A 21,637-nucleotide genomic window follows, 5' to 3' on the forward strand; every position below is an offset into this window, starting at 1 on the left:
TGTTAATCTTCTCCTTACACTTTTGGCAGTTCCAGTGATAACTTGCTAATACATATTGACAAACTATTTACCTCGGTCTAAATCTTTGAAGTCTTTTACTTGAAGACCCTTTTCACACCAGCCCCAGCAGCCTGGTCTCACAGTGAGCTGTGAGTATCTGAGTTGTGTGATGGAGGTGGGGATGGAATGCAGCAGTAGTGGGTGCTGGGTCACGTCTGCAGGTGTGGAGCACTGTGAACTGTGCTGACACTTGATAGCAAGTGTGAAAAGGTGTCTTTTTCTAGGGGATTACAGGAACTCGCCTGGGTACTTAGACATTTAGACTGGTAAAACTGGGTTTAAGTATTGCAGAACATGAAGCAGGTGTACAATATTGTATCAATGTCAGAAAATTCAGTTCATATGAACATAGTCTCACACAGGCCTGGAAGAGATCTCCTGAGATACAAAATCCAATCTCTTTTCTATCACGTCACCTCCCTTTAATAAACGTTAGGAGCTCCATCTCCACGGTAGTTACGTGTATTTTCCTCACCCAAAACAATGCATTTTCTTACTCAGTGTTCAGCAGATCTCATTTTCCCCCCACGCCCTTCAAAAGACTTATCACAAATCAGTATTTGCTCCCATTTGTGTTTTACCACATCATAAATACTGTCCACAGGAAAATGAACAAAGGCAGTGAACGTGCGAATTGCAGTGCAGTGGTTGCTGGTTGCCCTCCTGTATTTACAGCAGACTCTCACAGGAAGCCCTGCCTGCAGGCCCCCAGCCCCTGACAGGTTCCAGCCTCACAACTTCTTCTTCCCAAGCTCTGAAAGCAGATTCCAGCACCTGCAAAGTCCCCTTTCTTGGGATAGGGCCTCGGAAGTGCGGGAGCCACTGGCTCTAGTCATCCTCACCATTACTAGAGCTCGGCTGTGTGCAGGATCCTGTGCTAATGCAGCACTGCTGGCAGCCCAGGCACATCTATGTGGTCCTGCTGCCCCTTGTGCTTAGGAGGTTCTGCGTCTTGAATAAACTGGGCATCTCACCCAAATGGGGCTGTCTCAGGTGGGGTTACCAGTGAGGAGGAATTGGGCTGTGGGTCAGCCTTGGCCTCCTGGAGTCCCAGGGGAGCTTTGCTTCACTTCGGTGAAGGGGGAATATTCCACCATTTGTTCCTCTCTGATTCCTGTAAAGCAATCGTATCTCTTTTTCTAAGCACTCTGCTGAATACAGGAGAAGTGTGTATGGCATGAAAAGACAGGCCACTGAGGTTGTTATGATGGATTAAATAGATCCTGATTTATTAACACCTTCTGAAGGAAAACCTTTACTGGAATTCACACCTGAATTCAAGGTCAGAGGTGGCAGCACTGCTCTGTCCTGACCAGTGGCATTCACTCAGAGTGATTTTTCACATCTACTGATACTCACTCCGAACAGCATCCTTTTTTCCAGTGTTTCAAGCTAATATCCTTTTAAAATTACATCCATGGATATTCATTATCTAATCCATCACATGGTTTCAGAAGTATTCTTCTCTCCCGGAGGACTTTCTCTATTATAACTCCATGCTACTGAATTTGTATTCTTAATAAATAGGAAACTTGGCACCTTCACTAAACCAGAGCCAAACAATGCAGTCATGTAATTGCTGCCATCACACCACAATGTCGTGTGTGACAGCAGTATCGCATAGGAAGCTTAACTTGATTCTCCACATGAAAGAGTATCTGCCTTGCAAGTATTTCAAAGTCACTTCAGTATAGGAAACATTCATATAGGAAAAATAATGTTTTTCAATTCAGGCCCTTAAATCCACTTTTTGGTAGCCTGATTTTCAGAGCTGCTGCGTAGCTGCAGCTCATTGCACCTCAGAAACACTCATCATGCTGAAAAGCAGGGCCCAGACTTCACTGTGTGAATAAGCTCAGTGCTGGTTGCTTCCACTGAGCTCCTGCCCCTTGGTTGCTCTGCCACGGCAAAGGGGGGCAAGGTTTTGAGGTTGGTGATTCTGTGCTCACTGGAGGGAGGGGCAGGGAGGAGGATGTAGGATGGTCACTGTGTAGGCAATTTTCTGCTTTTTATGTTAGCAGTTACAGCCTGGTCATTTTACTTCAAGACCCGTACTTCTGGGTCTCAAGCTTCCTTGGAGTTGGTATGTCCATGCACATTTCCCATTCCCAGACTACTTCTGTCATTATCACAGCAAATACGAAACAAGGTCAGAGAGAATTAACCTTCCTTGTTCACAGGCAAGGACACCCTGTTGTTTCTCAGTCTTAGAAAAGATAAGGACAGATAAAGGGAAGGAGAGAGCAAAAGAAACTTGACAGTGTTTCTCTGTATTGCTTGCAGAGCTGTCAAGTTGTTCTCCATCCCCTTTCTCTTGCCTCAATCCTTGTACTTGGTTTCTGTAGCTACTTCTGGCATTAGGTGCCAGAGCAATGAGACACCCCCTTAAATAAGAACATGCTCAGAACCATGAAAGCTCATGCATAAGGGCTCATGTGCTGCCACTGTACCAAAAGCAGAAGGGAGTGGCTGAGCCCAAAGATGCTCTAGTTTTTCAGTCTCTTCCACAATTCCCAAGGTAGGTGGTAAAGCCTCTTTCTTGCTGATTATCAATCCTAAAGGGTGGAAAGAATGGAAACTAGAAAGGGACAGTGACTGAAACCTGTAATGTTGAACTCCCACACCCATTTCCTATAGGAAAGCCAAGCAGGGGGGTCTGCTGTGATCAAGTGTACACACCTGAGGCATCCCCACCTTGTGTTGTCCCAACCATTTGTTGAATGTTTTGTGTTACCTGCAAACCAAGTTAATTTTGCCTTACAGAAAGCAACCAAAAATCATGGGATGGATGACTAACTGGTTCAGGGTCTCTGTACGTACAGCTCATGGAAGGGAACTTGTAGTAACAGCCATACAACAGTTTTGGGTTGGTTTACTTTTTTGTCTTGTTTTTAAAAGTAATTTGATTTCATGGCTTTCTGTAGAATATTGTAATAATTCTGCTGTAAATACAATAAAATCACAGTTTGCTGAGATGGCCTCTGGTGTGTGATGGAAACGTTGCATGAAACACACGTGATGTTGGAGTGAATGGGGTAAGTTAGGATTTTTAAAGTAACTGAGTGTCAAAAGTACTTCACATTGTGCTGTGTGTGGCTGCCTGACTGCAATAGCCCAGGGCAGGAGGGCAGATTTAGCACAAACCTAAAAGGATGCTGTTTGCAGTGACTGCTGGGCCCTGTCAGTGAGAATCTGACATGAGTTTGCAGAGCTCCCTGTGCGTGGTCCCCCCTCACGACAGCCATCCTGCCTGCTTGGGCACAGGCAAAGGAACAAGGTGCTGCTGTTTGGCAGCTGATGTAACGCTGGTCAGGCAAGCTTGGGTTGAAAAACACACTTTAATTGGGCTGTTTACAGTAAAAAATATTCTCCCACCCCAATGTTAAAAAATAATAGAAAAATATCTTTAAAAAGATCAACAAATTCTGTTTCAAAGTGCGTCAGTTCGGTCCCTGCAGGTCATGTCCCGCTGTGCTGCTGTGAACGGGCATCGCAAAGCACCTGCTGTACCCCCCAGTAACAGTTTGTCCAAGGAGCTGTGCTCGGGAGCAGGTTTAATGCATGTGGAGCATTGAACCCACTCCTGAGCCCAGCTGGCTGGGCCCTTGCTTCCCAAAGCAAGTCATGGGCCGGGGTGATGGTGGGTGCCAACCCCAGGGGTCTGAAAGCTTGCAAGAGGAAATCCCAGTGCAGTGAGCAAGGTTAGTGCCGGGGTTTCTTATGGGGCCTTCTGTCTGGGGGCATGTGTCTGGTGGGGAGGGATTGCTTTCTTTTTTCCTTTATGCTGGATAGTTGGCTAGTTGTTAAAAAGACAGGGGTTTAGATAGCTGGGAATAATAGAAGAAGCCTGGAGTGAGACAGGGCTCACCCTGTCAGCCCAAAGCCTGGGAGCTCGGGGTGCTAAGCCGAGCATCAGCAACAGGAGCAAATACCCACATCGGGGCCATACTTGGCACATAAAGAGACATTCAAAGCTCTGCAGCAACACCGAACTATCAAGCCTAAGTGGTTAGCTGATGGGCAGGGATGTGTTAGCATTAAGGCAGTGATGACTCAGCCTAAGTCTCTATAGGCTGCTGGGAATGCTGCCCAGTGCAGAAGCGAGCTGCCTCTTTCCTCAAACCCCAGCATTCCTTCTTTTTCTTCTGCCAACATACATTTGTTCACCTGGAGAGAAGAAAGTCAAAAGGGTGGTTACTTGAAAAGTTCATGTGGGGTAACAAAGGATCCCAAACAAACAAACATCTGGGGCCATGTGGGTTTTCCAGGTCCCAGAGATGGGCTGGTGCGTGGGGAATCCTGCGCTCCTCAGCAGGCAGCCCCTGCTCTCCTGGGAATGGCAGAGGTTCATACCTTTCTCTCCTTTCTCCCCTTTCGGGCCCCTGTGCCCCTGGCGTCCTGGCGGGCCCATCGGTCCAGGGTCACCTGAAAGAAGGAGACCAAGTTCACCCTTGGGCATGACTGGCCCATGACCAGGGACAGGCCAGGGTAAGGCCAAGCAAGTCCTGCTGAGATCCTGAAGGTGCCACCTCGGCTGTGGGGAGGCTGCAACCTCGAGCAGCCCTGTGCCAACTACCTCTGTGGACACAGTGCTGCTTCCTGGCTGTTCAGAGGCTTGAGAGGAGAGGATGGCAAGTCTTACCTTTGGGTCCAGGATAGCCCCTCTCCCCTTTTTCACCGGGTGGCCCCTGGATGGCACCATGTGCTGGAGAGGGAAATGAAGGAGAGGATGAATGAGTGGAACAAGCCACTTGCAAAGGGCTCTGTACTCCCTCAGAGCAGCAGCGAGTCACAGTGGAAAGACATTTCTCCAGGTTAGACGGGATTAGATTGGTTCTGGCTGTGGTCCCAGCAAAGTCCCAGGGCAGGCGGTGATCCCATTTCACCAGCACTGCTCTGCCACCCTCTCAGGGGGTCCTGGCTGTCACCAGGGCTGGAGCTGGTCTGTGCACAGGGAGGGGAATCAGCACAAAGTGAGCTGCTGGCTCCTGTTGCTCTGCATGTGCCAGCGCAGCCAGGTAAAACCAGCCACAGGGGCTGCAAGCACAGTGGCCTTTGTGATTTGGGATGAGTTTCCTGCAAGTAGTGGGAAAATCTAATGTCTTCCTACTGATGAGACTGCACCTTCCCAGCCAGGAAGGGACGGGAGGGACAGACTTACCAGCCTCCTTTGTATCTTGACAGTATTTTTGCAGCATCCAAAGGTGAAAAGATCACTAGGTGTACAGAGGTTGGAGAGGTCTCATATGCATGAGCCAGAAACATGAAGTCAGTATGTCACTTACTTCTAAAGAAGTCCATGAGGTCTGCAGTGACGTTGCCATAGGCTGCGAAGACCCGGCTGATGCCAGGGGGACCAGGAGGGCCAGGGGGACCTGCGGGTCCCTGTGCAGTGTAAGACATCAGGTCCTGAAGAATACCTTGGCCTGGGGAATTAAAGACATCATTTGAAAGGAGCTCTGGGAAAACTGTGGCTGGATGCTGAGGCAGGAAGGTGTAAGGGGGAGGTGTAGAGAGCAGGAAGGGTGAGAGAAGCAAACACCGACACGAGGCACTGGGGATTAGGGTTGTGTGCTGGGACAGGGAGGCTCAGGACAAGCAGGCACCCCACTCACTCTGTAGGCTCTCTGACACACGGAGTGCCAGCTCGTTGTAATCCAGGGTACCGGAGAAGGAGTTGCTGTAGGATCTGCTTGAACCTGATCTCCTGCGTGATTCCTCCTCTGCCACCAACCCATCGAAAGACCCATCGCTGCCCATGGAGGTCTCATAAGAGCCATCGCTGCCCATTGTGGCACTGTAAGATGACACGCTGCTCATGGAGCTGCCATATGAACTGCCCGTGCCCAGTGATCCCCCAAGGGATCCCTCAGCACCAAGGGATCCTCCATGCGCCCGCTCGGAAGTCCGTAACCCTTGGTATGAAGAGGACATAGACCCAGCCACCAAGCCACTATCTCCCTTGGGTCCTGGTGGTCCCCTCGGCCCCGGGGGCCCGGGTGGTCCTGAGATGTAGCTTCGAACTTCATCACCTGCAAAATACAAGAGGTGGGACGTGTGAAATTCTGTCCCACCAGTCATCACAGTAACCCTCATCCAGGGCCATCTCCACAGCTGCCGTGACACCCTCCTCCTTCCCAGCTCTCCCACAGTTTTGGGTGCCCAATCTTGGCAACATGCCCACTGCAGAAGGGTGCACTGCTCTCAGGCCAATGTCAGCACGTCAGCCAGAACAGCCATTCTGTGACCAGAGCCCCAAAAGTGAGAGGATCCCCATGGTTTTGGAAGGCTGCTCTGGATGACTTGCCAAGTTGAGAGCTCAGATTAATGCTGCTTCATGGCTGGTTCAGCTCCAACCCCTACATCACCCATTGCTCTATAGGCAGGTGTTTGACGAAGAAAATGCTTTTCCAATAGCAAAACTATGCAGGTGACCTTACTAGGGACTTGCTGTTCAGTACAGGCCAATTGTAACTGCCCAGTGCCTGTCCCTTTTGGCTCACAACATGGACTTTTGCCTCCTTGAGAGGAGACAAGCCTACGGGGTTCAGTGTAGACCTGGCTGTAGAAAGAAGATGATTCTGCAGCCCCAGTTCATGGAAGGCTCCTACAGGACTGCCTCAGCTGTGACAGAGCCAGCAGCCTACACAAAGCAAAGCATGGCTTGGGATGTGCGCAGGGAGGATGGATGGTGTCCCCTTACTCTTCAGGTACTGGATCAGCTCACTCCTGAACTCATCGCTGTTGGTGATGTCAGCATAAGACAGGAGGCCGGTTCCCGAGAAGCCTGGTGGTCCTGGAGGGCCAGGAGGGCCAGGTGGGCCCTGGATTCCAGAGAGGGAGGAGTATCCCACACCTTGAGAGAGAAGAGTTATTTTCCAACAGTGAGAGGACAAGGAAATCACACAGGTCTGGGGAGCTTCAAAGTGTAAAAGCTCCAACCCCAACTTCCACCCCTTTCCAGCTGATGTTGTGAAGTGGTCTTGTTCTCAGTGGGCAGTCCCAGCCCCGCTGAGCTAAATCTCAGCCTCACTCCCCCAGCACATACAAAGAGAATCTCCCTGCCAGCTGTGAGAAATACAAGTGCTTTACTTTGCAGGTAAGCAGAGACATCCTCCAGAGAGGTGCCAGGGATCCCCGGAGGTCCTTGGGGCCCTGCAGGACCAGGGGGCCCGACAAGCCCGCTGAATTCAGAGTCTGTAAGACACAAGGGAAGAAAAGGAGTCACTCGAACCACCACAACCCTGATGAACCTTCCCTGACAATACAATGTCAGCTACAGCCAAGTATAAGGTGGTTTTTTTCTTCCCAGCACCTTCTGGTGCACCTCACTTTCCTGCTTGTAGACATCACAGTCAGGAGAGCCTAAAAGGGGTAAAGTCTCTGTTTTTTAAATATACTTTCTTAAAGTGGCATAAAAAATTCCTTTATGCTGCAGAGTTTGGAGAAGACAAAGGGATACCCATTCCCAAGACAGCACCTCACTGCTGCTGCTCTCCACAAGAGCATGGTGATCTGTCTGCAGCCTTCATCTGTGCAGGTCTTGGCAGAGCCCAGGAAGGCTGCAGTGTTCCTAAGTGACCATCAGAGTCTCATAGACAATTATTTGTCATGATGGAACAAAAGGGGAAATTCTGGCCAAGCCTATAAGAGAAGATCCTGGGGTGTGTAGGGACCCAGGCAGGGGAGTAAAGAAGCCAGCTTACTTCTGAGGTACGCTGTCAGGTCGCTGTAAGATATACCAGGTGTCCCTGGGGGCCCAGGTGGTCCAGGAAGCCCAATGCTCATCCCAGAGCCTGCAAAATCAAACAGATCCCAGAGTAGCACATTAGTAGAACAGGCTGTTCAGTGGGAACAGACAAGCTGCAGGGCTTGTTCACATGCAATGCAGCAGGGACTCCTGCAGGGTGGAGTGTTCCCAGCAGCAGATTGTGCTGGGAACCAGGGCTCAAGCCTTGTTCTGGGCTTGGAGTCAAATCTTGCTCCATTAATCTGAACACAAGGGCACCTGCAGGCAGGCAGGCATCAGGCCTCTCTTCTTGGCAAAAGCTCTGCACACCTCATGAACCCCTGGCACAGTGTGGGATGCCCCAGGACGTGCAGCTCAGCCGTGACCCACTGGCACGTGCTGCTCTCCCTGTGCCTGCCTACCTGCAGTAGCTCTGCTGCAAAACTTTGCACCTTTGTGACTTGCATTAATGAAATGCCCCTGCTGGTAAAGTGCAGATGTCCTGCCCGGGAGGTGGGGGTGCTGCTGCTGAACAGCAGTTGTCTGCTTCCAGAGCCAAAGAGGAAATTCCCACCATCTCTGGAGCAGACAATTAGTGAAATCTGGTCTCCAAGGTCAGTTCAGAGAGACTGAGATGGACCAGGCTGTGCTTTTAAGGAGACAGCTGCAGCTGCCAGGATTAGGCATTTCAGCAGTGCTGCTGGGGATGCTCCAGAGTCCTCTCTGTCCGACAGCTCTTACCTGCCATATCACCCCTTTACAAATGGCAAAATGAAGCAGAGAGGTGGAATTTGTTTCAACTAACTTTAAACTTTGTAAGACTTCGTTGTCTCAGCTGCCTTGACACAAAGTGGGCAAAGATCAACTCTTCCACAGCTGGAAGAGTCTCTTGCAAGTCTCTCACAATCCCTGTGAGGTCTTTGTACATAGGGATTCACACAGTCAACACTGGAAGAGCTTTCACTGACAGCATGAGCTTTCTGCTCAGCTCCCAGAAGAACAGAGGGAATGGACACTCATAAAGACCATTACTTGTCAAGTAGCTGATAAACCGTCTGGTCAGCTCATCATAATCCAGTGACAGAGCCACGCCATCTCCCCCTGGTCCAGGAGGTCCTGGTGGGCCCCGAGGTCCCATTAGGTACTGACGAATTTCTTCTCCTGGAAGTGAAAAATGCATCTTTTAAGGCTGTCCAGCTCCTGCAAAGGCACCAGGTCTGAGGAGCTCTCAGCCTGTGAGCAGGTCACTCAGCAGCACCTATGGCAGGCCTTGACCCGCTGAAGCAGCTGCTGGTAACTCGGGTTGGAGACAGGAGATAGGAAGGGAAGGGGAGAACTCCAACCCCCGTGTTTCCTTTCAGGGTCACTTACTCTGCAGCATGTCCAGGAGTTCTTGGTACAAAACAGATGTAGTTGATACTGAACTGGCAAACGACTGATAACGATCTGAAGAGCCTGTGGGAATGAAAAGGTTTTACATCAGGCAGGATGAGACAGAAGGTGGAGAAAGGTCAGGCAGGGACAAAGGAAAGCTGAGTTAATCCAGTTTAACTGGTGGAATGAGCCTCCCATGCCCTCAGTCATGATTCAGTTCTGTCTCACACATCCTGGTCATCTCCACAGCTGTGTGGTCTGTGCTTTTCTGACTGAGATTTCCAAAAGCTGTGGAAATTCCACTCACTTTAGGAAGGCCTCAAGCATACGAGACAGCCCCAGAATAGTTGAGATCACATATACCGAGCACAGCCACCTGTTTGGGTCTTAGGGGCATTATCAGGGTCTGACAGTTAATGTTTAATGTGAGACATTTTAAACAGCAGCACCTGTTAGTTAATCTAATCATTAAAGTGAGACAAGGCTCTGAGGCCACCTCAGCTGTGTGACTGCAGAAGACGAATAACTGGATTGGGGTGCTGCTATTCAAAGACTGATGCTTCTCCTCTGGTCCTCACCTCCTAGGTGTTGTACAAGCTCAGCCTAGAGTGTGACTCAGTACAGAGCTTACCAATGTGGTGCTTACTTGTCATATAGCTCATAACACGGGTAGCCAGCTCTGCATAATCCAAGTTCATCCCATCTGCAGTGGTGATGATTCCAGGTGGGCCTGGAGGGCCTGGTGGGCCTTGGGCACCAGTCAAATAATGCCTTACGTTGTCACCTAGGTAGGAAGTCCAAGATATATCCACATCAGTAAAGGGAAGACAATGGCCATAAGCAAAATTACTGGACCTTCTTCCCCTGGCAAAAAGCAGGCCAACAGAAGGACAGTTCTGCAGATGCCATGGAAGGCAATGGCACTTCGCAGTGTTCAACAGAATTAAAACCAGAGCAGTAAGGCTGCTTTTCTAAAGGGAAGGTGGCCTGGGGCTCAGAAAACAAAAGAGAAAAAGCCATGCGCCTGCTGAGCCATGGCAAAATCTCATTATACTCACTCTTCAGGTAGTCAGTGACATACTGCTGAATCTCTTGAGATGAACTTCCACCTGGGCCAGGAGGACCTGGTGGCCCAGGAGGTCCTGGGGGTCCTTGTCTGGATCCACCTACAGAAAGCACAGTAAAGAGAAGGCATGGTTGCATTAGACCAAACAATTCTAAAGTGTGTTTGCATTGAGCCCTTCCCACAGCTCAAGAAAAGCTTTGGGAATGGACAGTGGAGGGGCTCCTGCTCCATCTCTAAACGCAGTCTGAGTATACACTATTAGGCAGTATAATGTCTTCAGTTAATCTAGCATCTTATAACTCAGCCTGTGCAGCTCTGCAGGGATGAGTCCAGAGACCTCCCTGGCTTTGTAGGGACAGACCCGGTCAGTTTGTGCCCCAGAGTGCAATGCTGTGTGGAAATACAGACAGAGTTCCATAAAGTGCTCAAGCTCATCAGGCTAACCTCATTGCCCTGCTGCTCCCAACCTGGGCAGCACTAGCTCAAGAACCTCCTCACTCATCTCCACTGCAAGATACAGGTGTGTCCTGCGTGACTCCTGTCACCTTGGTGTTAAGTGACACCTTATGTTCTTCTCATCCCCCTAAAGTAGTATTCCTAGGACACGATGTGGAGAAGCAGGGGACTTGCTCACAGGGAGGGACACTTATGTTAATCCATATGCACTTTCTGTGAAACTGCACTAATATCCTGCATACAGAGATGCCCTTACTGAGAATGAAAGCAGCTTAACTCACATGAACCCACCTGAGGATAAGTAAAACTGAACAAAGGGCACTTTTGTTCTGATCAGATTTTCCACTAGAGGGTTCAATGCAGCTTCTCTAATCCCTTGTGGAACATGGTTAGCCAACCCAGAATTCCTTTCTTTCATGTGCCATGAGGAAAAACTCAAAGGATTCCCAGTAAGCTGATAACAGAAAACTTGCAACTCTTAAATTATCTGATTTAAGGCAGGCTGTGCAAAAAGAGGTTTTACACACAGATCCCATCAGCATTAGGTTGGCACCCAGAGCTGTAAAACCTGAAGGAGCTTTTTCAAAGTCATTTCAAAGGATGTCAGCATTTCCTGACAGTATCAGAGCAATGACTGGTCTGGCCTCTTACCTCGAGATGCTCCTGGGATGCCAGGGGCGCCTGGGACACCTGCATCACCTGGAAACCAGAGTGAGGGAGACAGACAATTGTAAAGGGTGCCACTGTAATGCTGCATGCTTGGTCTTGTAACAGTTAAGCTACATATTGCCAGAGGAGCAACTACCTAGCCTTTGTAATGACTATCTTGAATAAGTTGTTGGGAAGAGCAGAAGGAAGAGGCCACAGCAGCTTTCCTGAGCCTTCTGTGACCTGCCCATGTGCCTTGTGCTCAGAGCATTTCTATTGCCATGGTCCTGTTCTGCCTGAAAAGGCAGTGGTGGGCTCAGCTGTAGTTCCCAAAGGACCAGGTAGTGCCATCCATTAGTCTGAACCACTCTTGGTTGTGTGAGACTACCAGCAAAGAAAGAAATAAGATTTTTAACTTCACCTTTGGGTCCAGGTGGGCCTGGTGGGCCTGGAGGTCCCTGTATGGTGACTCTCTCACCTGCCAATTGCAGAAGAAGAGTCAGAGATTCATGGGAATAAAGCGCATGGACAAAATCCTGACTCCATTAAAACTAAGCTACAATCAGTAGAGCAGGATTTTGCCCCCTGGTTTCAGTCTAGGAACAATGAATTCAAAGGAGGAAAGGGGGCACAGACTAACCATGGGAGGAGAATGCTGAAAGGCCAGGCTCTCCCGGTTCTCCTGTTTGGGGCACAGAAATGGAGGAGCAGTCACAAACATAAGCAAGGTACCCTGTACCCCACTGATGTCTCCTGGAAGCCTCCTTACCTGTGAATCCTCGTGGACCTCGTTCACCTGTGAACAGGGGAGCAGAGGAACAGTGTTAGCATTTGCCTTGTTCTGATCTGCAACATCCCAGCCCACACTGTAGAATATTATCATGGCCTTCAATTTGGAGGGCAAAAATGAGAAAGGAACTAGGTCTCATGTTTTCCTGTCAGCTGAGAGCTGAGCTACTCTTCCCAGGGCAGCCTCCTTCACTGACTTTGCCAAGTCCACAGTGCATTTTGCAAACAGATTTTTTTCCTTTAATGGCAAATCTGAAGCTCTGAATGCTCCTGAATCTAATGGGCTTGCACAGTTGGGATGTGAATACAGCTATTGCCTTGAATACAGTGCTGGAGGCTAATAAATTTCTCTGACAAAGAATGACTTGTTTTATGTCAGCAGAGAGGAGTCCTATTTAGTGAGCACTGTGCTAGCTTTCTTACAGCCACAGAAGGGCAGGATGCTTTCTGCTTCCAAGTCCTCCCTTCTTCCTTTTCAGTCTGAAATGATGAGATCCATCTAGTATCTTGAATGGGCAGCAGCATATACCTACCTTGGTCTCCCTTCGGGCCTGGTGGGCCTGGTGGACCTGGAGGGCCTGTGAAGAATGCTTCTGTAATTAAAACAAAAGGGTTTCTTCATGACATCTACCAGAACATGACACAAATTTCCTCTGGTTCCTCCTAATCCTAGCCAAGGATGTACTCTATGGTACCACAACAGTCCTGGCACAGGCAAGGGAATGAGTGGGAAGAACCTACCTGAGGTGGACATGGAAGATCCTGATCTCCCTGGTGGGCCTGGAGGTCCTGGCAATCCTTCTCCTAGGCAAAAAGGATACAAAAAGGCTTTAGGAAGGATAAGTGTTTGTAATTAAACACATGTTAGAGCTGCTGCATCTCCAGCCATGACCACAGCTCAATATTTCCAAGAGCAGGCTGGTACCATTGTTTTCTCCACACACATCTATCCCTGTTAGTTACTTTTCATTACCAGTTGCCACCACAACAGACTCAGGACAGAGGAACTCCTTTCTTCCTGGTACAGAACGCCTATCCCAGCTGGCCTCCACTACTTTGAAACGGAAGGTTCATTTCATCTCACACCTGACCTGCTCCCCTTTGCTACTGAGCAGAGAGCAAGGAAAGGGGTTATGCTCCTGTCTCATGTCCTCCTGCACTTTCCCTCTTCTGGCTGTGAACAGGAAATCTGTGTTACAGGAAGTGGAGTAGGGATAACATTCCTCATGATAAGAACCACTCCAGCTGGAAGTTAAGGCTGGACAAGTAAGACATAAAGATGGAACTGATTGCAGTTACTTCCTCTGGGACTTGAGAACATTGAGTGTCTTCTCAAAATGTATGGCTTTTATGAATTACTACCCTGGCTAGCAAACCTCTGCCAAAACAAATCTCCTCTCTTGGGCAGCATCTGGCTGCAGAGAAACTATATTGCAGTGAAATTGTTTTAGTAGAAACCCACTGTGTGAAATTCTGCTGCCAGTAAAGTCAGCCCTACTAACTTCCACCAGGTCCAAGATTGATTCTGGGGTACTGCAAGGCACACGATAGAGGTACAGGAAAAAACTCCCACTTTCCAGGTTTGTTTCAGAGAAACAAGCTCTTACCTGGGGGGCCACGAGGTCCAGGGGGTCCCTGCACAGATTCACCTGATGACAAAAGAAACAGGGGGATTATAAAATATTAACCTAGCAAACTGCATGGCCCAGAAATGTGCCATGTGTGTTAGTATCCCCCTGCTTACGTACTGGGCGCTGCTGTATTACCTACCTGGTGGTCCAGGGGGACCTGGTGGTCCTGCTCGCCCTTGTAGATCTGACAGCACTGTGCAAATGAAACACACACACAAAAGGAGAAAATTGTTGCTATGGAGCTACTGCTGCTATAGAAACTGTCATTCCATTTCTAGTAGAAGCTCTTACAGTCAAAGGTGGACTAAGGCAGGACCTGGGTAACCTAAGCCAAAGTTGAAGCAGAGAGGAGAGATGTGTCTAGTTGCCACCAGGTCAGTTAGAACATGAAGCAAATACAGTCCTAAGCAGGCTGGCAGCATACTGGAAACAGGAAGGAGATGTCTCTGGAAAATGACTGCCGAGGGAAGCAGCAAAGGACTCAAAGGTTAGAGAAGGAGGGAAAGAATTTTCCAGGAGAGGAAAGATTCTTTCGAAGAGGGGCAGGTTTGTGAGGAGAACACTACGCAGCCATTATTTAACGAGTAGCTGCACTGTTGTTATCTTGATTTGAGATGTATCCTCACCTCCAAGTTGAGGCACAAACTCAAAAGTTCAGTAGTGCTGAGATCCAAGATTCCTGAATGGGGGATGGGACAGTACTGAAGCATGGCCTGGATATACATGACCCCATTCAGATGGTGATCAGGGAAAGACCATTTATGATTTTATGCCCTCCTCTACCTTGCCTTCCCTGCACACTTGCAGAGGTCCAAGACCCTAGGAATACTGACTGTAAGTGCACAACACATCTAGTATTGCAGAGAGCAAGCAGACACTTTTCTTGGGATGCTGTTAAACCATTCTGTTCTGCTCCACTTATTTTCCATTTTAAAACAGCATTTGCTCCTCTGTGAATTCATCCTCTAATTCACAGAGAGATTCTGATAGCTGCTGCTCAAATTGATGTGTCTTTGCAAACTAGTTCTCCTCTTACGGATGGCTCCATGATCACGGGGAACTGCCCTGTGTGGCTAAAAGGCCAGGCTGAAATCTCACAGCTCTGTGACCATCTCTATGCTTGGGATTGTTCACCCGTCACCATTCCTTAGCTGTCCTTTCTGCGACATGTGACAAAGGCCTGATGCTATCTATTCCCTTTTGGAAGCACTCTGGGATGCACAGATGAGGAGTGCAGAAGAGGTAGCTGGTATTGCTGTCCCACCGCCAAACATACACACACTTGCCCTCTGTCACATTGAGGGGAAAGAGGCAGAGGCATCTCCTGTTAGCTGTGAGCAGGACTTGGGCCCACTGGCACTTCTCTAAGCAGAAGAGTGGAGAGGCAGGCCCACTTACTTTGAGATGCTAACGATGAGACTTCTGTTCTGATAGTTTCTATCACAGCTTCACCTGGGGATCCCTTCTCGCCCCGTGGACCTTTTTCAGCAAGAAAAAAAGAGAAAGTGAATCATGTAACTGAGAGAGGGTGACATTTTGTACCCACTCCTCACCTCCTGTCAGCAGGTTCAGACTTTGCCTCTGTGAACAGGGTGAGTGAACTCAGTCCCTGGCTCTGAGGGATGCTGTATTCAAATGCAGGAATTACTGCACAATTTGCTCTAGCAGGATCACAGAAAACCGGCTAAGAAAGGTTTTTAGGAGTCAGCTCTCTTCAAGCCCTTGCAACCAGACATCTGTCCAGTTGGCAGTGGTTTCACAGTGACATTATTCCCAATTTCCCTCTAGGTTGTTCTTCCACCTTTCAAAATGGCACAGGATACCAGCTGGACTATATCCTCTACCACAGAAAGGCAGCTGCACTTGAGATGTGCCTTAGAAATACCAGCCTCCAGAAAATATGACATAAGAGAAAAAAAGACCTTTGCAGCATCCACATCACGCTGACTCTTCCCACCCCCCTTCTTCCCCTGGGAAACAAAAAAAAGAATAGAAATTCTTTGCAAGATTCATTAAGCCAAATAATGCAGCAAAATGAACTGAAAGGAAGAAATCTGCAAACAAAAGGGAGAGAGATCGTGCCAAGGGCTGAGAGAATTAGAAACAAAGGAAAATTAATTATTTCAGTTCTCCTTAAGAAGCAGAATCCAAGCTGATGGAGAATGGTACCTTGCTGTCCAGGGAGACCAGCTGGTCCAACAGGACCTGGTTTCAAAGGAAAAAAAAACAGACTGCATTAGATTTTCCTGGTTGTATTTTACTATAGCAATAGGTCTTTTATAAGAACTGAGACTATCAAATAATCTATTTGCCTGCACAAGCAAATGGAACTGCTACGTGGCATGACTTCATCAATGTCCCATGTGTTGCCCAAATCTTTGGAAAAGAGTCTTATTTTCCATCATGTGGTAATTAAAGTGCTTGGTGCCTCTGAGGCTGAGGAAATAACCAGAGTGTCACTGACCACAGTAGGAATGAGATAGGCCTAACCCTCCTCCTGCATTTCGGGCTTCAAGCTGAGACTAGCTCCACCAAACTAGTTCCAAGATTAGCTCCAGCCTGGGACAGGCACAGAAATTCCATGAGAACCATGGCTTAGAATGCTGGAGGGCAGTGTCTGACATGGAACAGAAGAATCTCAGGACCAAGCTCATGTCTCTGTTTGTCTGTGTGTCTGTGTTTGTATGAAAGATTTACAGACACTAAATGTGTGATTTCTGCTGTCTTGAGTTCAAGCTAAGACTGGACAACAAGCACTTCTTCATTTCAGTGACAGTGCTGGGAAAGGGATTAGACACTCTGTTGCTTTCTTGAGAGTCAAGAGCTTGACACTACTCACTGTATTTAACCTATCACTATTTTGTACTCATCAGATCAAAGGACAACAACAGTGTTCCCAGTTTCTTCATCATCTCAGCACTCCCTTCTGTCCTTCCCCCTCTGTGATTGTATCCTATTTCTCCCTTGAGGCTGCTGCCTTCCTGACTCAGCCTGAGAGCTTGGTGTTTCTGCAGGGAAGGGTGAGGACCATGAGTCCTGCCTGAGCAATATTGCCACCCAGACAGGTGATAATAAACATCACACATTAAATTAAGAACTGGATGCACAGCAATGTAAGCTGCCTGCAAAAACCACAGCAGAAGAGCAGCTTCCTCACCTGGAACACCCGGGGGGCCGGTGGGGCCAGCTGGGCCAGGGGGACCTGGTGGGCCTGGCAGAGCAATAGTTGAGGAACCCTCTGAAACACAAATACATACACTTGCACACATACACATATACATACACACATCCAGCGAGTGTGTAATCTATCCATAAGAAATCACACATCTATAGCATATGTATTCTCCCAACACAGGGAGCCCCAGTACAGGTCTGGCACACAGTTGGCATGAATTAGGAGGCATAGCAAAAACCAGAGACAGCCCTCCAAAAGCAGAAGTGTTTGAACTCTCACAGCACTACATACCAGCACTTACGACTTTTCCTGGAGCTCCAGGTTCTCCTAAGAAAACACAGAGGCAAAAGATGAACTTCTATTTTCAGGAAGATCTGTCACTAGCTCAATGACACTGTCTTACTAAACATGTGATTTCTCTTTCTTTGCCCTTGATCTCTTGTCTGAGAAGTCACAGAAGATCATGGGGGAAGCAACAGGGTTCGGCTAATCCAGAGATATCCTCTGATCAGCTTCCCAGGCACTACATCTGCCAGCACAGGCAACAGGCCCTGATCTATCTGAGGCGGGCACACAACTTCCATGGCAGCCACCAGGCATCATGTTCATATGCTCAGGGCAGAACCAAGTCTGGTAAGGTTTTCTAAGCGTACAACTGTGGTGCTGAGAGCCTCAGCAGATGCCCTTGCCTTTCCTGTATACTCAGAGATGCTTTGGCTACCTGTCTGTTTCCCAAACCTTCCCTTCCTAAAGCCACTAGATGCCACTGTTGATCCAGGGACTGATCAGCAGAGCAGATAATCCTTCCTAAAAAGTGCTTGGAGAGAAAGTGAGTATTGGGGAAGAAACAAAACTCACCCTTAGCCCCTGCTCGTCCTGGGTTGCCTGGAAGTCCTGATAAGAGGTGGATGAACAGTTTTAAAAGGTTAGTGCAAACACTGTTTGCTCTGTTTTTTCCAAATACTGCAGTTGAGTTTCACTTGTGGATTTATAGAAGGAGCTCCCTACTCAAGACCCTGGCTTTCAGCATTTGTAAGTAGGTCACCAGCAGCAAGTGGAGGAATTCACAGTGGATTGTAGACTGACCTGTAGCGTCCCTGGGCATAGTTATGGGCTTCCTTTCTCCTATTGCTCCCTGGATGATAGCACTCCTAGATTTACCTGTAGCTTCTTCCAGGTATTGCTCCCTGGCCTGAGGCTCCTGGATAAATTCCCTGGTGACTTGCCCCCCAAACCACCTCTGCTTACAGACATCACACCCTCTGTTTCCACCTCTATTGCTACATCCTCTCCCTTCTGTTTCTACTGCTGATTAGAAGGACTTTTCAGTGATGCACAGGGAACTGAAACATGTTATTTGCTGCAAACTGTGTTTTGGGAGAGGTAAACTTTCCACATTCCAGGGCTCTACATTGCTAAGAACTACACACCAACCATAAAACCTGTCTCGGAAGCCAAAGGATGTGCAGAAACGTTGGGATATCACTTTGCAAGACCCGATCAGCACCGAGGGAAAATTGAAAAGGGTTTTTTTTTGAGCCCATATCAAAGTGTATCACTGATAAATTGGAACATGGTGGAAAAGCCTACCTGGTGGTCCTTGGGGTCCTGTGAGACCTGGCAGAAAAAGACAAAAGTTCTAAGATATCTGAAGACATTTCAGGCGGGGAAAGGACAGACAAGGAGAAAAAGATGACATTTACTTGAAATTATAACAAATGGTTCACAGGGGGTATAAATTGGCCTAGCTCCTGGTAGGTAAATTGAACGTTGGCTCATAGCAACTGATGTTCTTGTTTGCAGACTGTGCAATCCTGAGATCACAAAGGGTCTAGATTCCCTGTGTGTTTTCCTTTCATCACCATCTTACAGTACAGAGATCCTCTGCCAGCCTCAAATTAAGACTGGGAATTGTTGACAAAGACATCTATGTTCCTGACTAAGCAATAGTATTTTTGTTCTCTGTATTCTTTTACCTGGTTCTCCTGCATCTCCAGAGGGTCCTGGAGGGCCTCGGGCTCCTGGCATTCCCATCAGACCTGGTTCACCTAGGGATATAATCACCATTAACAAGCCAGAAGTCCCTGACTTACAATCTACCAATTCGTTCAAGCTTGGCCACCAGCTGTCCTGCAGCACTTTCTACCTATTGTATCCTCACAGCCAACTGGCCATTTTCAGCATTTGTGTTTGGGAGGTGAACATCAATAACAGAAGAGTTCTGTAGTGAGAAGAACTGTCACAAGTTTACAGTCAGCTCCATTATATGTCTCGGTTCCATGTTTACATGGTTGACTCTACAATTCTTCTGAGACATTAAGATCCCAAAACCTGAATCTGCTGCCATCTTCTCCCACCCCTTTTACAAACTAACCTCCTGTCAGATCAGAAAGTGCCTGTACTTCTACCTTAAAGCAATCCCTTACCTTTTTCACCTGGCTGTCCATCACGGCCAGCTTGTCCTGTTCAAGGAAAACAGATTGTTAGGGACCACTGCAGTAGTACTCAGTTGCCCTGCCCTCCTACTAAGCATTGCACAGCCCTAAACACAAGAGAGTGGTCTTTCATCGTATTGCATCTGAAAAGAGACCTTGGCTGCAGTTACTGAAGATCTAGAAAATGTTCATTTGAAATTTAACTGTAGAACATCTTTTCTGAGTGTATAAACTAATCTTAACCATCTAGAGAAAAAAACTAGGATCAAAAGCTGTATGATTCCAGTCCCATGTTGCTTCCTTGTCTGTGCTCATAAAAACACACTTGGCATGGAAATTACATTGCCCCACATCCAAACACAGCTGTTTTCTGTTACCCACCTGCAGGTCCTTTAGGCCCTGGCTCTCCCGGAAGACCAGGCGCTCCTCTTGAGCCTTGTTCACCTGTAGCAAAATGGTATGAAAATGAATCAATCAAGTCTTGGTGAACATACAATTTATGACTGTCAGCAATAGCTGGTGCTCTGCATTGACAGGATGTTCAGGCCTCAAGATTCGTGACTGTCTCTGGCCATTAGAAAAGCTCAAGTGATCTGAATACAGGGCACGTGAGGGAGAATTTTCCGAAGGCTAAACACAAAGAATGCTACCAAGATTATTTGAAACAAGAATGTGATTTATTTGTTTAAAACTTGGGTGTAAAAATAAAACTCCTATAATCAATAATGTCATTATACTTTTTCAGAAAGCTAACTGGGATTGGCTGGGCTATACTGTTGTTTGAAAACTCAAATAATACATGCGTATATTAGGTAAGCTGTTACTCCAGGAAAACAATCCACTGACCTGTCATTCCACGAGAACCCTTCTCACCCTGATCACCTGTGGTACAAAAAAAGGGAAGGATTCTGTGAGACTGTTTCATTGCAAAATGTTTCCATCAGAGAAAATAAAGTCTGCTTTCTGACACTAGCACAGAAGAAAAAGCCAAAAGAGGATAGGGTTAATACCCATGGACAATACTCGTGTCTAAAGAAATCTCAAGAAAATATCCACCAATCTAACTGATCAACATACCTTTGGGTCCAGGGGCTCCAGCAGCTCCTTTCTCACCTGAAAGATATATGGATGATTGAAGAATAGTAATAACAAGTCAGAAGAGAAAGGAATTTTATTCATCAAGAAAAATCAAGGGAAATACAGATACTCTGATACCAAACTCAAACCATAAATTCCTTTGCTTCAATACAGCTCCATCCATCCAACACCATTTCCTCACCTAGACTGCTCTATTGACTCTGTGTCTCCTGTATTTCTCAATACTTGTTTATAATTGGTGACTAATTAGTTCCTCATCCTCTTTCCTCTTTCAGACCAAGTCTGCTACTCAGGGCAGTGCCGGAAAAGCACATCAGTTAGTGCTGCTGTAATTGCCAAGGGGAAGAGAAGCATACCTTTAGCACCTGGGAGACCTGCTTCTCCTCTAAATCCTTGTAGGCCAGGAGGACCTGCAGAAAAATGAGATGGGGCGTTTAATTCATCCCACTGACCATTATGCATCACTGTAGAAGAAAAGCTATAAGAAGCTATCACTCTGTTTTTGTTTTCTCTAGTCTCTATATGCCATAGTGAAGGAATGCAGTACTCACCTGGAGGACCTTGTGGGCCTGGAGAACCCATCAGACCTGTGAATAAGGAACATGGGTTTTCTTTCAGTAACACCCCAATTAGAAAATGAACAAATCACTTTCAGTTTGGCCAGCAGCATCCACAACACAATAGGTGTTCAGCAGATTGGAATTCCCCCAGACACTGAAGGAATCTGTATCACTGGCATCCTCAAAACCATGACAACAAATCTACACAACTTAGTTCTTGTGATATAGTCAGTGGTTTTCCTTAAAGTAACGTAAAGAGACTCAAGCCTTCCACCTTGGCTGAGACACCGGGATCTCTGCTTCAGGGGGGACCCAATTTTTCACAGTGCATTTTTTATTGCAGAGCTGTAACTCTGTTAGAAGCCTGTTAGAGATATGGAGCTTACCTTACTATTTCTGAAAGCAGATTAAAACCAGCTGGAAACATCACACATCTTAAAGATCAGTGTTTTGAGAAACCCTGCCAATCCTCATTCTCACTTAAAGATCTCCAAGAATTTATTGCTCTAAAGGATATGTGTACCTACCAAAGTAAATTTTATCTCAAATGAGGACCATTAGTTCCTTCACTTTTCTCATGACTGCAGTGCAACACACGTGAAACAGGAAAGCCAGA

The 21,637-nt window shown here is 47.5% G+C and overlaps 1 protein-coding gene across 1 annotated transcript in view; it reads right to left on the minus strand.

Annotated features, from left to right (window-relative positions):
• Positions 1 to 4,177: 4,177 nt before the first annotated feature.
• The window catches only part of COL17A1 (collagen, type XVII, alpha 1), a 34,365-nt gene continuing 16,905 nt past the window's right edge, over positions 4,178 to 21,637 (minus strand). Inside the window, exons 23-55 of the mRNA XM_010020940.1 lie at positions 21,013 to 21,048; positions 20,818 to 20,871; positions 20,441 to 20,476; positions 20,210 to 20,245; positions 19,745 to 19,807; positions 19,355 to 19,390; positions 18,905 to 18,976; positions 18,519 to 18,545; positions 17,787 to 17,822; positions 17,220 to 17,255; positions 16,911 to 16,991; positions 15,923 to 15,958; positions 15,152 to 15,232; positions 13,893 to 13,946; positions 13,730 to 13,771; positions 12,864 to 12,920; positions 12,656 to 12,715; positions 12,103 to 12,129; positions 11,974 to 12,015; positions 11,755 to 11,811; positions 11,337 to 11,384; positions 10,222 to 10,329; positions 9,810 to 9,947; positions 9,161 to 9,244; positions 8,822 to 8,950; positions 7,767 to 7,856; positions 7,153 to 7,257; positions 6,764 to 6,916; positions 5,676 to 6,092; positions 5,346 to 5,486; positions 4,703 to 4,765; positions 4,414 to 4,485; positions 4,178 to 4,227 (exon numbers count right to left, since the gene is read on the minus strand). Coding sequence (XP_010019242.1) covers positions 4,178 to 4,227; positions 4,414 to 4,485; positions 4,703 to 4,765; positions 5,346 to 5,486; positions 5,676 to 6,092; positions 6,764 to 6,916; positions 7,153 to 7,257; positions 7,767 to 7,856; positions 8,822 to 8,950; positions 9,161 to 9,244; positions 9,810 to 9,947; positions 10,222 to 10,329; positions 11,337 to 11,384; positions 11,755 to 11,811; positions 11,974 to 12,015; positions 12,103 to 12,129; positions 12,656 to 12,715; positions 12,864 to 12,920; positions 13,730 to 13,771; positions 13,893 to 13,946; positions 15,152 to 15,232; positions 15,923 to 15,958; positions 16,911 to 16,991; positions 17,220 to 17,255; positions 17,787 to 17,822; positions 18,519 to 18,545; positions 18,905 to 18,976; positions 19,355 to 19,390; positions 19,745 to 19,807; positions 20,210 to 20,245; positions 20,441 to 20,476; positions 20,818 to 20,871; positions 21,013 to 21,048 — 2,567 coding nt within the window. The remainder of the gene's footprint in view (positions 4,228 to 4,413; positions 4,486 to 4,702; positions 4,766 to 5,345; positions 5,487 to 5,675; positions 6,093 to 6,763; positions 6,917 to 7,152; positions 7,258 to 7,766; positions 7,857 to 8,821; positions 8,951 to 9,160; positions 9,245 to 9,809; positions 9,948 to 10,221; positions 10,330 to 11,336; positions 11,385 to 11,754; positions 11,812 to 11,973; positions 12,016 to 12,102; positions 12,130 to 12,655; positions 12,716 to 12,863; positions 12,921 to 13,729; positions 13,772 to 13,892; positions 13,947 to 15,151; positions 15,233 to 15,922; positions 15,959 to 16,910; positions 16,992 to 17,219; positions 17,256 to 17,786; positions 17,823 to 18,518; positions 18,546 to 18,904; positions 18,977 to 19,354; positions 19,391 to 19,744; positions 19,808 to 20,209; positions 20,246 to 20,440; positions 20,477 to 20,817; positions 20,872 to 21,012; positions 21,049 to 21,637) is intronic.

Source organism: Nestor notabilis, unplaced genomic scaffold (assembly GCF_000696875.1).
Source record: "Nestor notabilis isolate BGI_N333 unplaced genomic scaffold, ASM69687v1 scaffold11828, whole genome shotgun sequence".
In the NCBI taxonomy this organism is placed as follows: Eukaryota; Metazoa; Chordata; class Aves; order Psittaciformes; family Psittacidae; genus Nestor; species Nestor notabilis.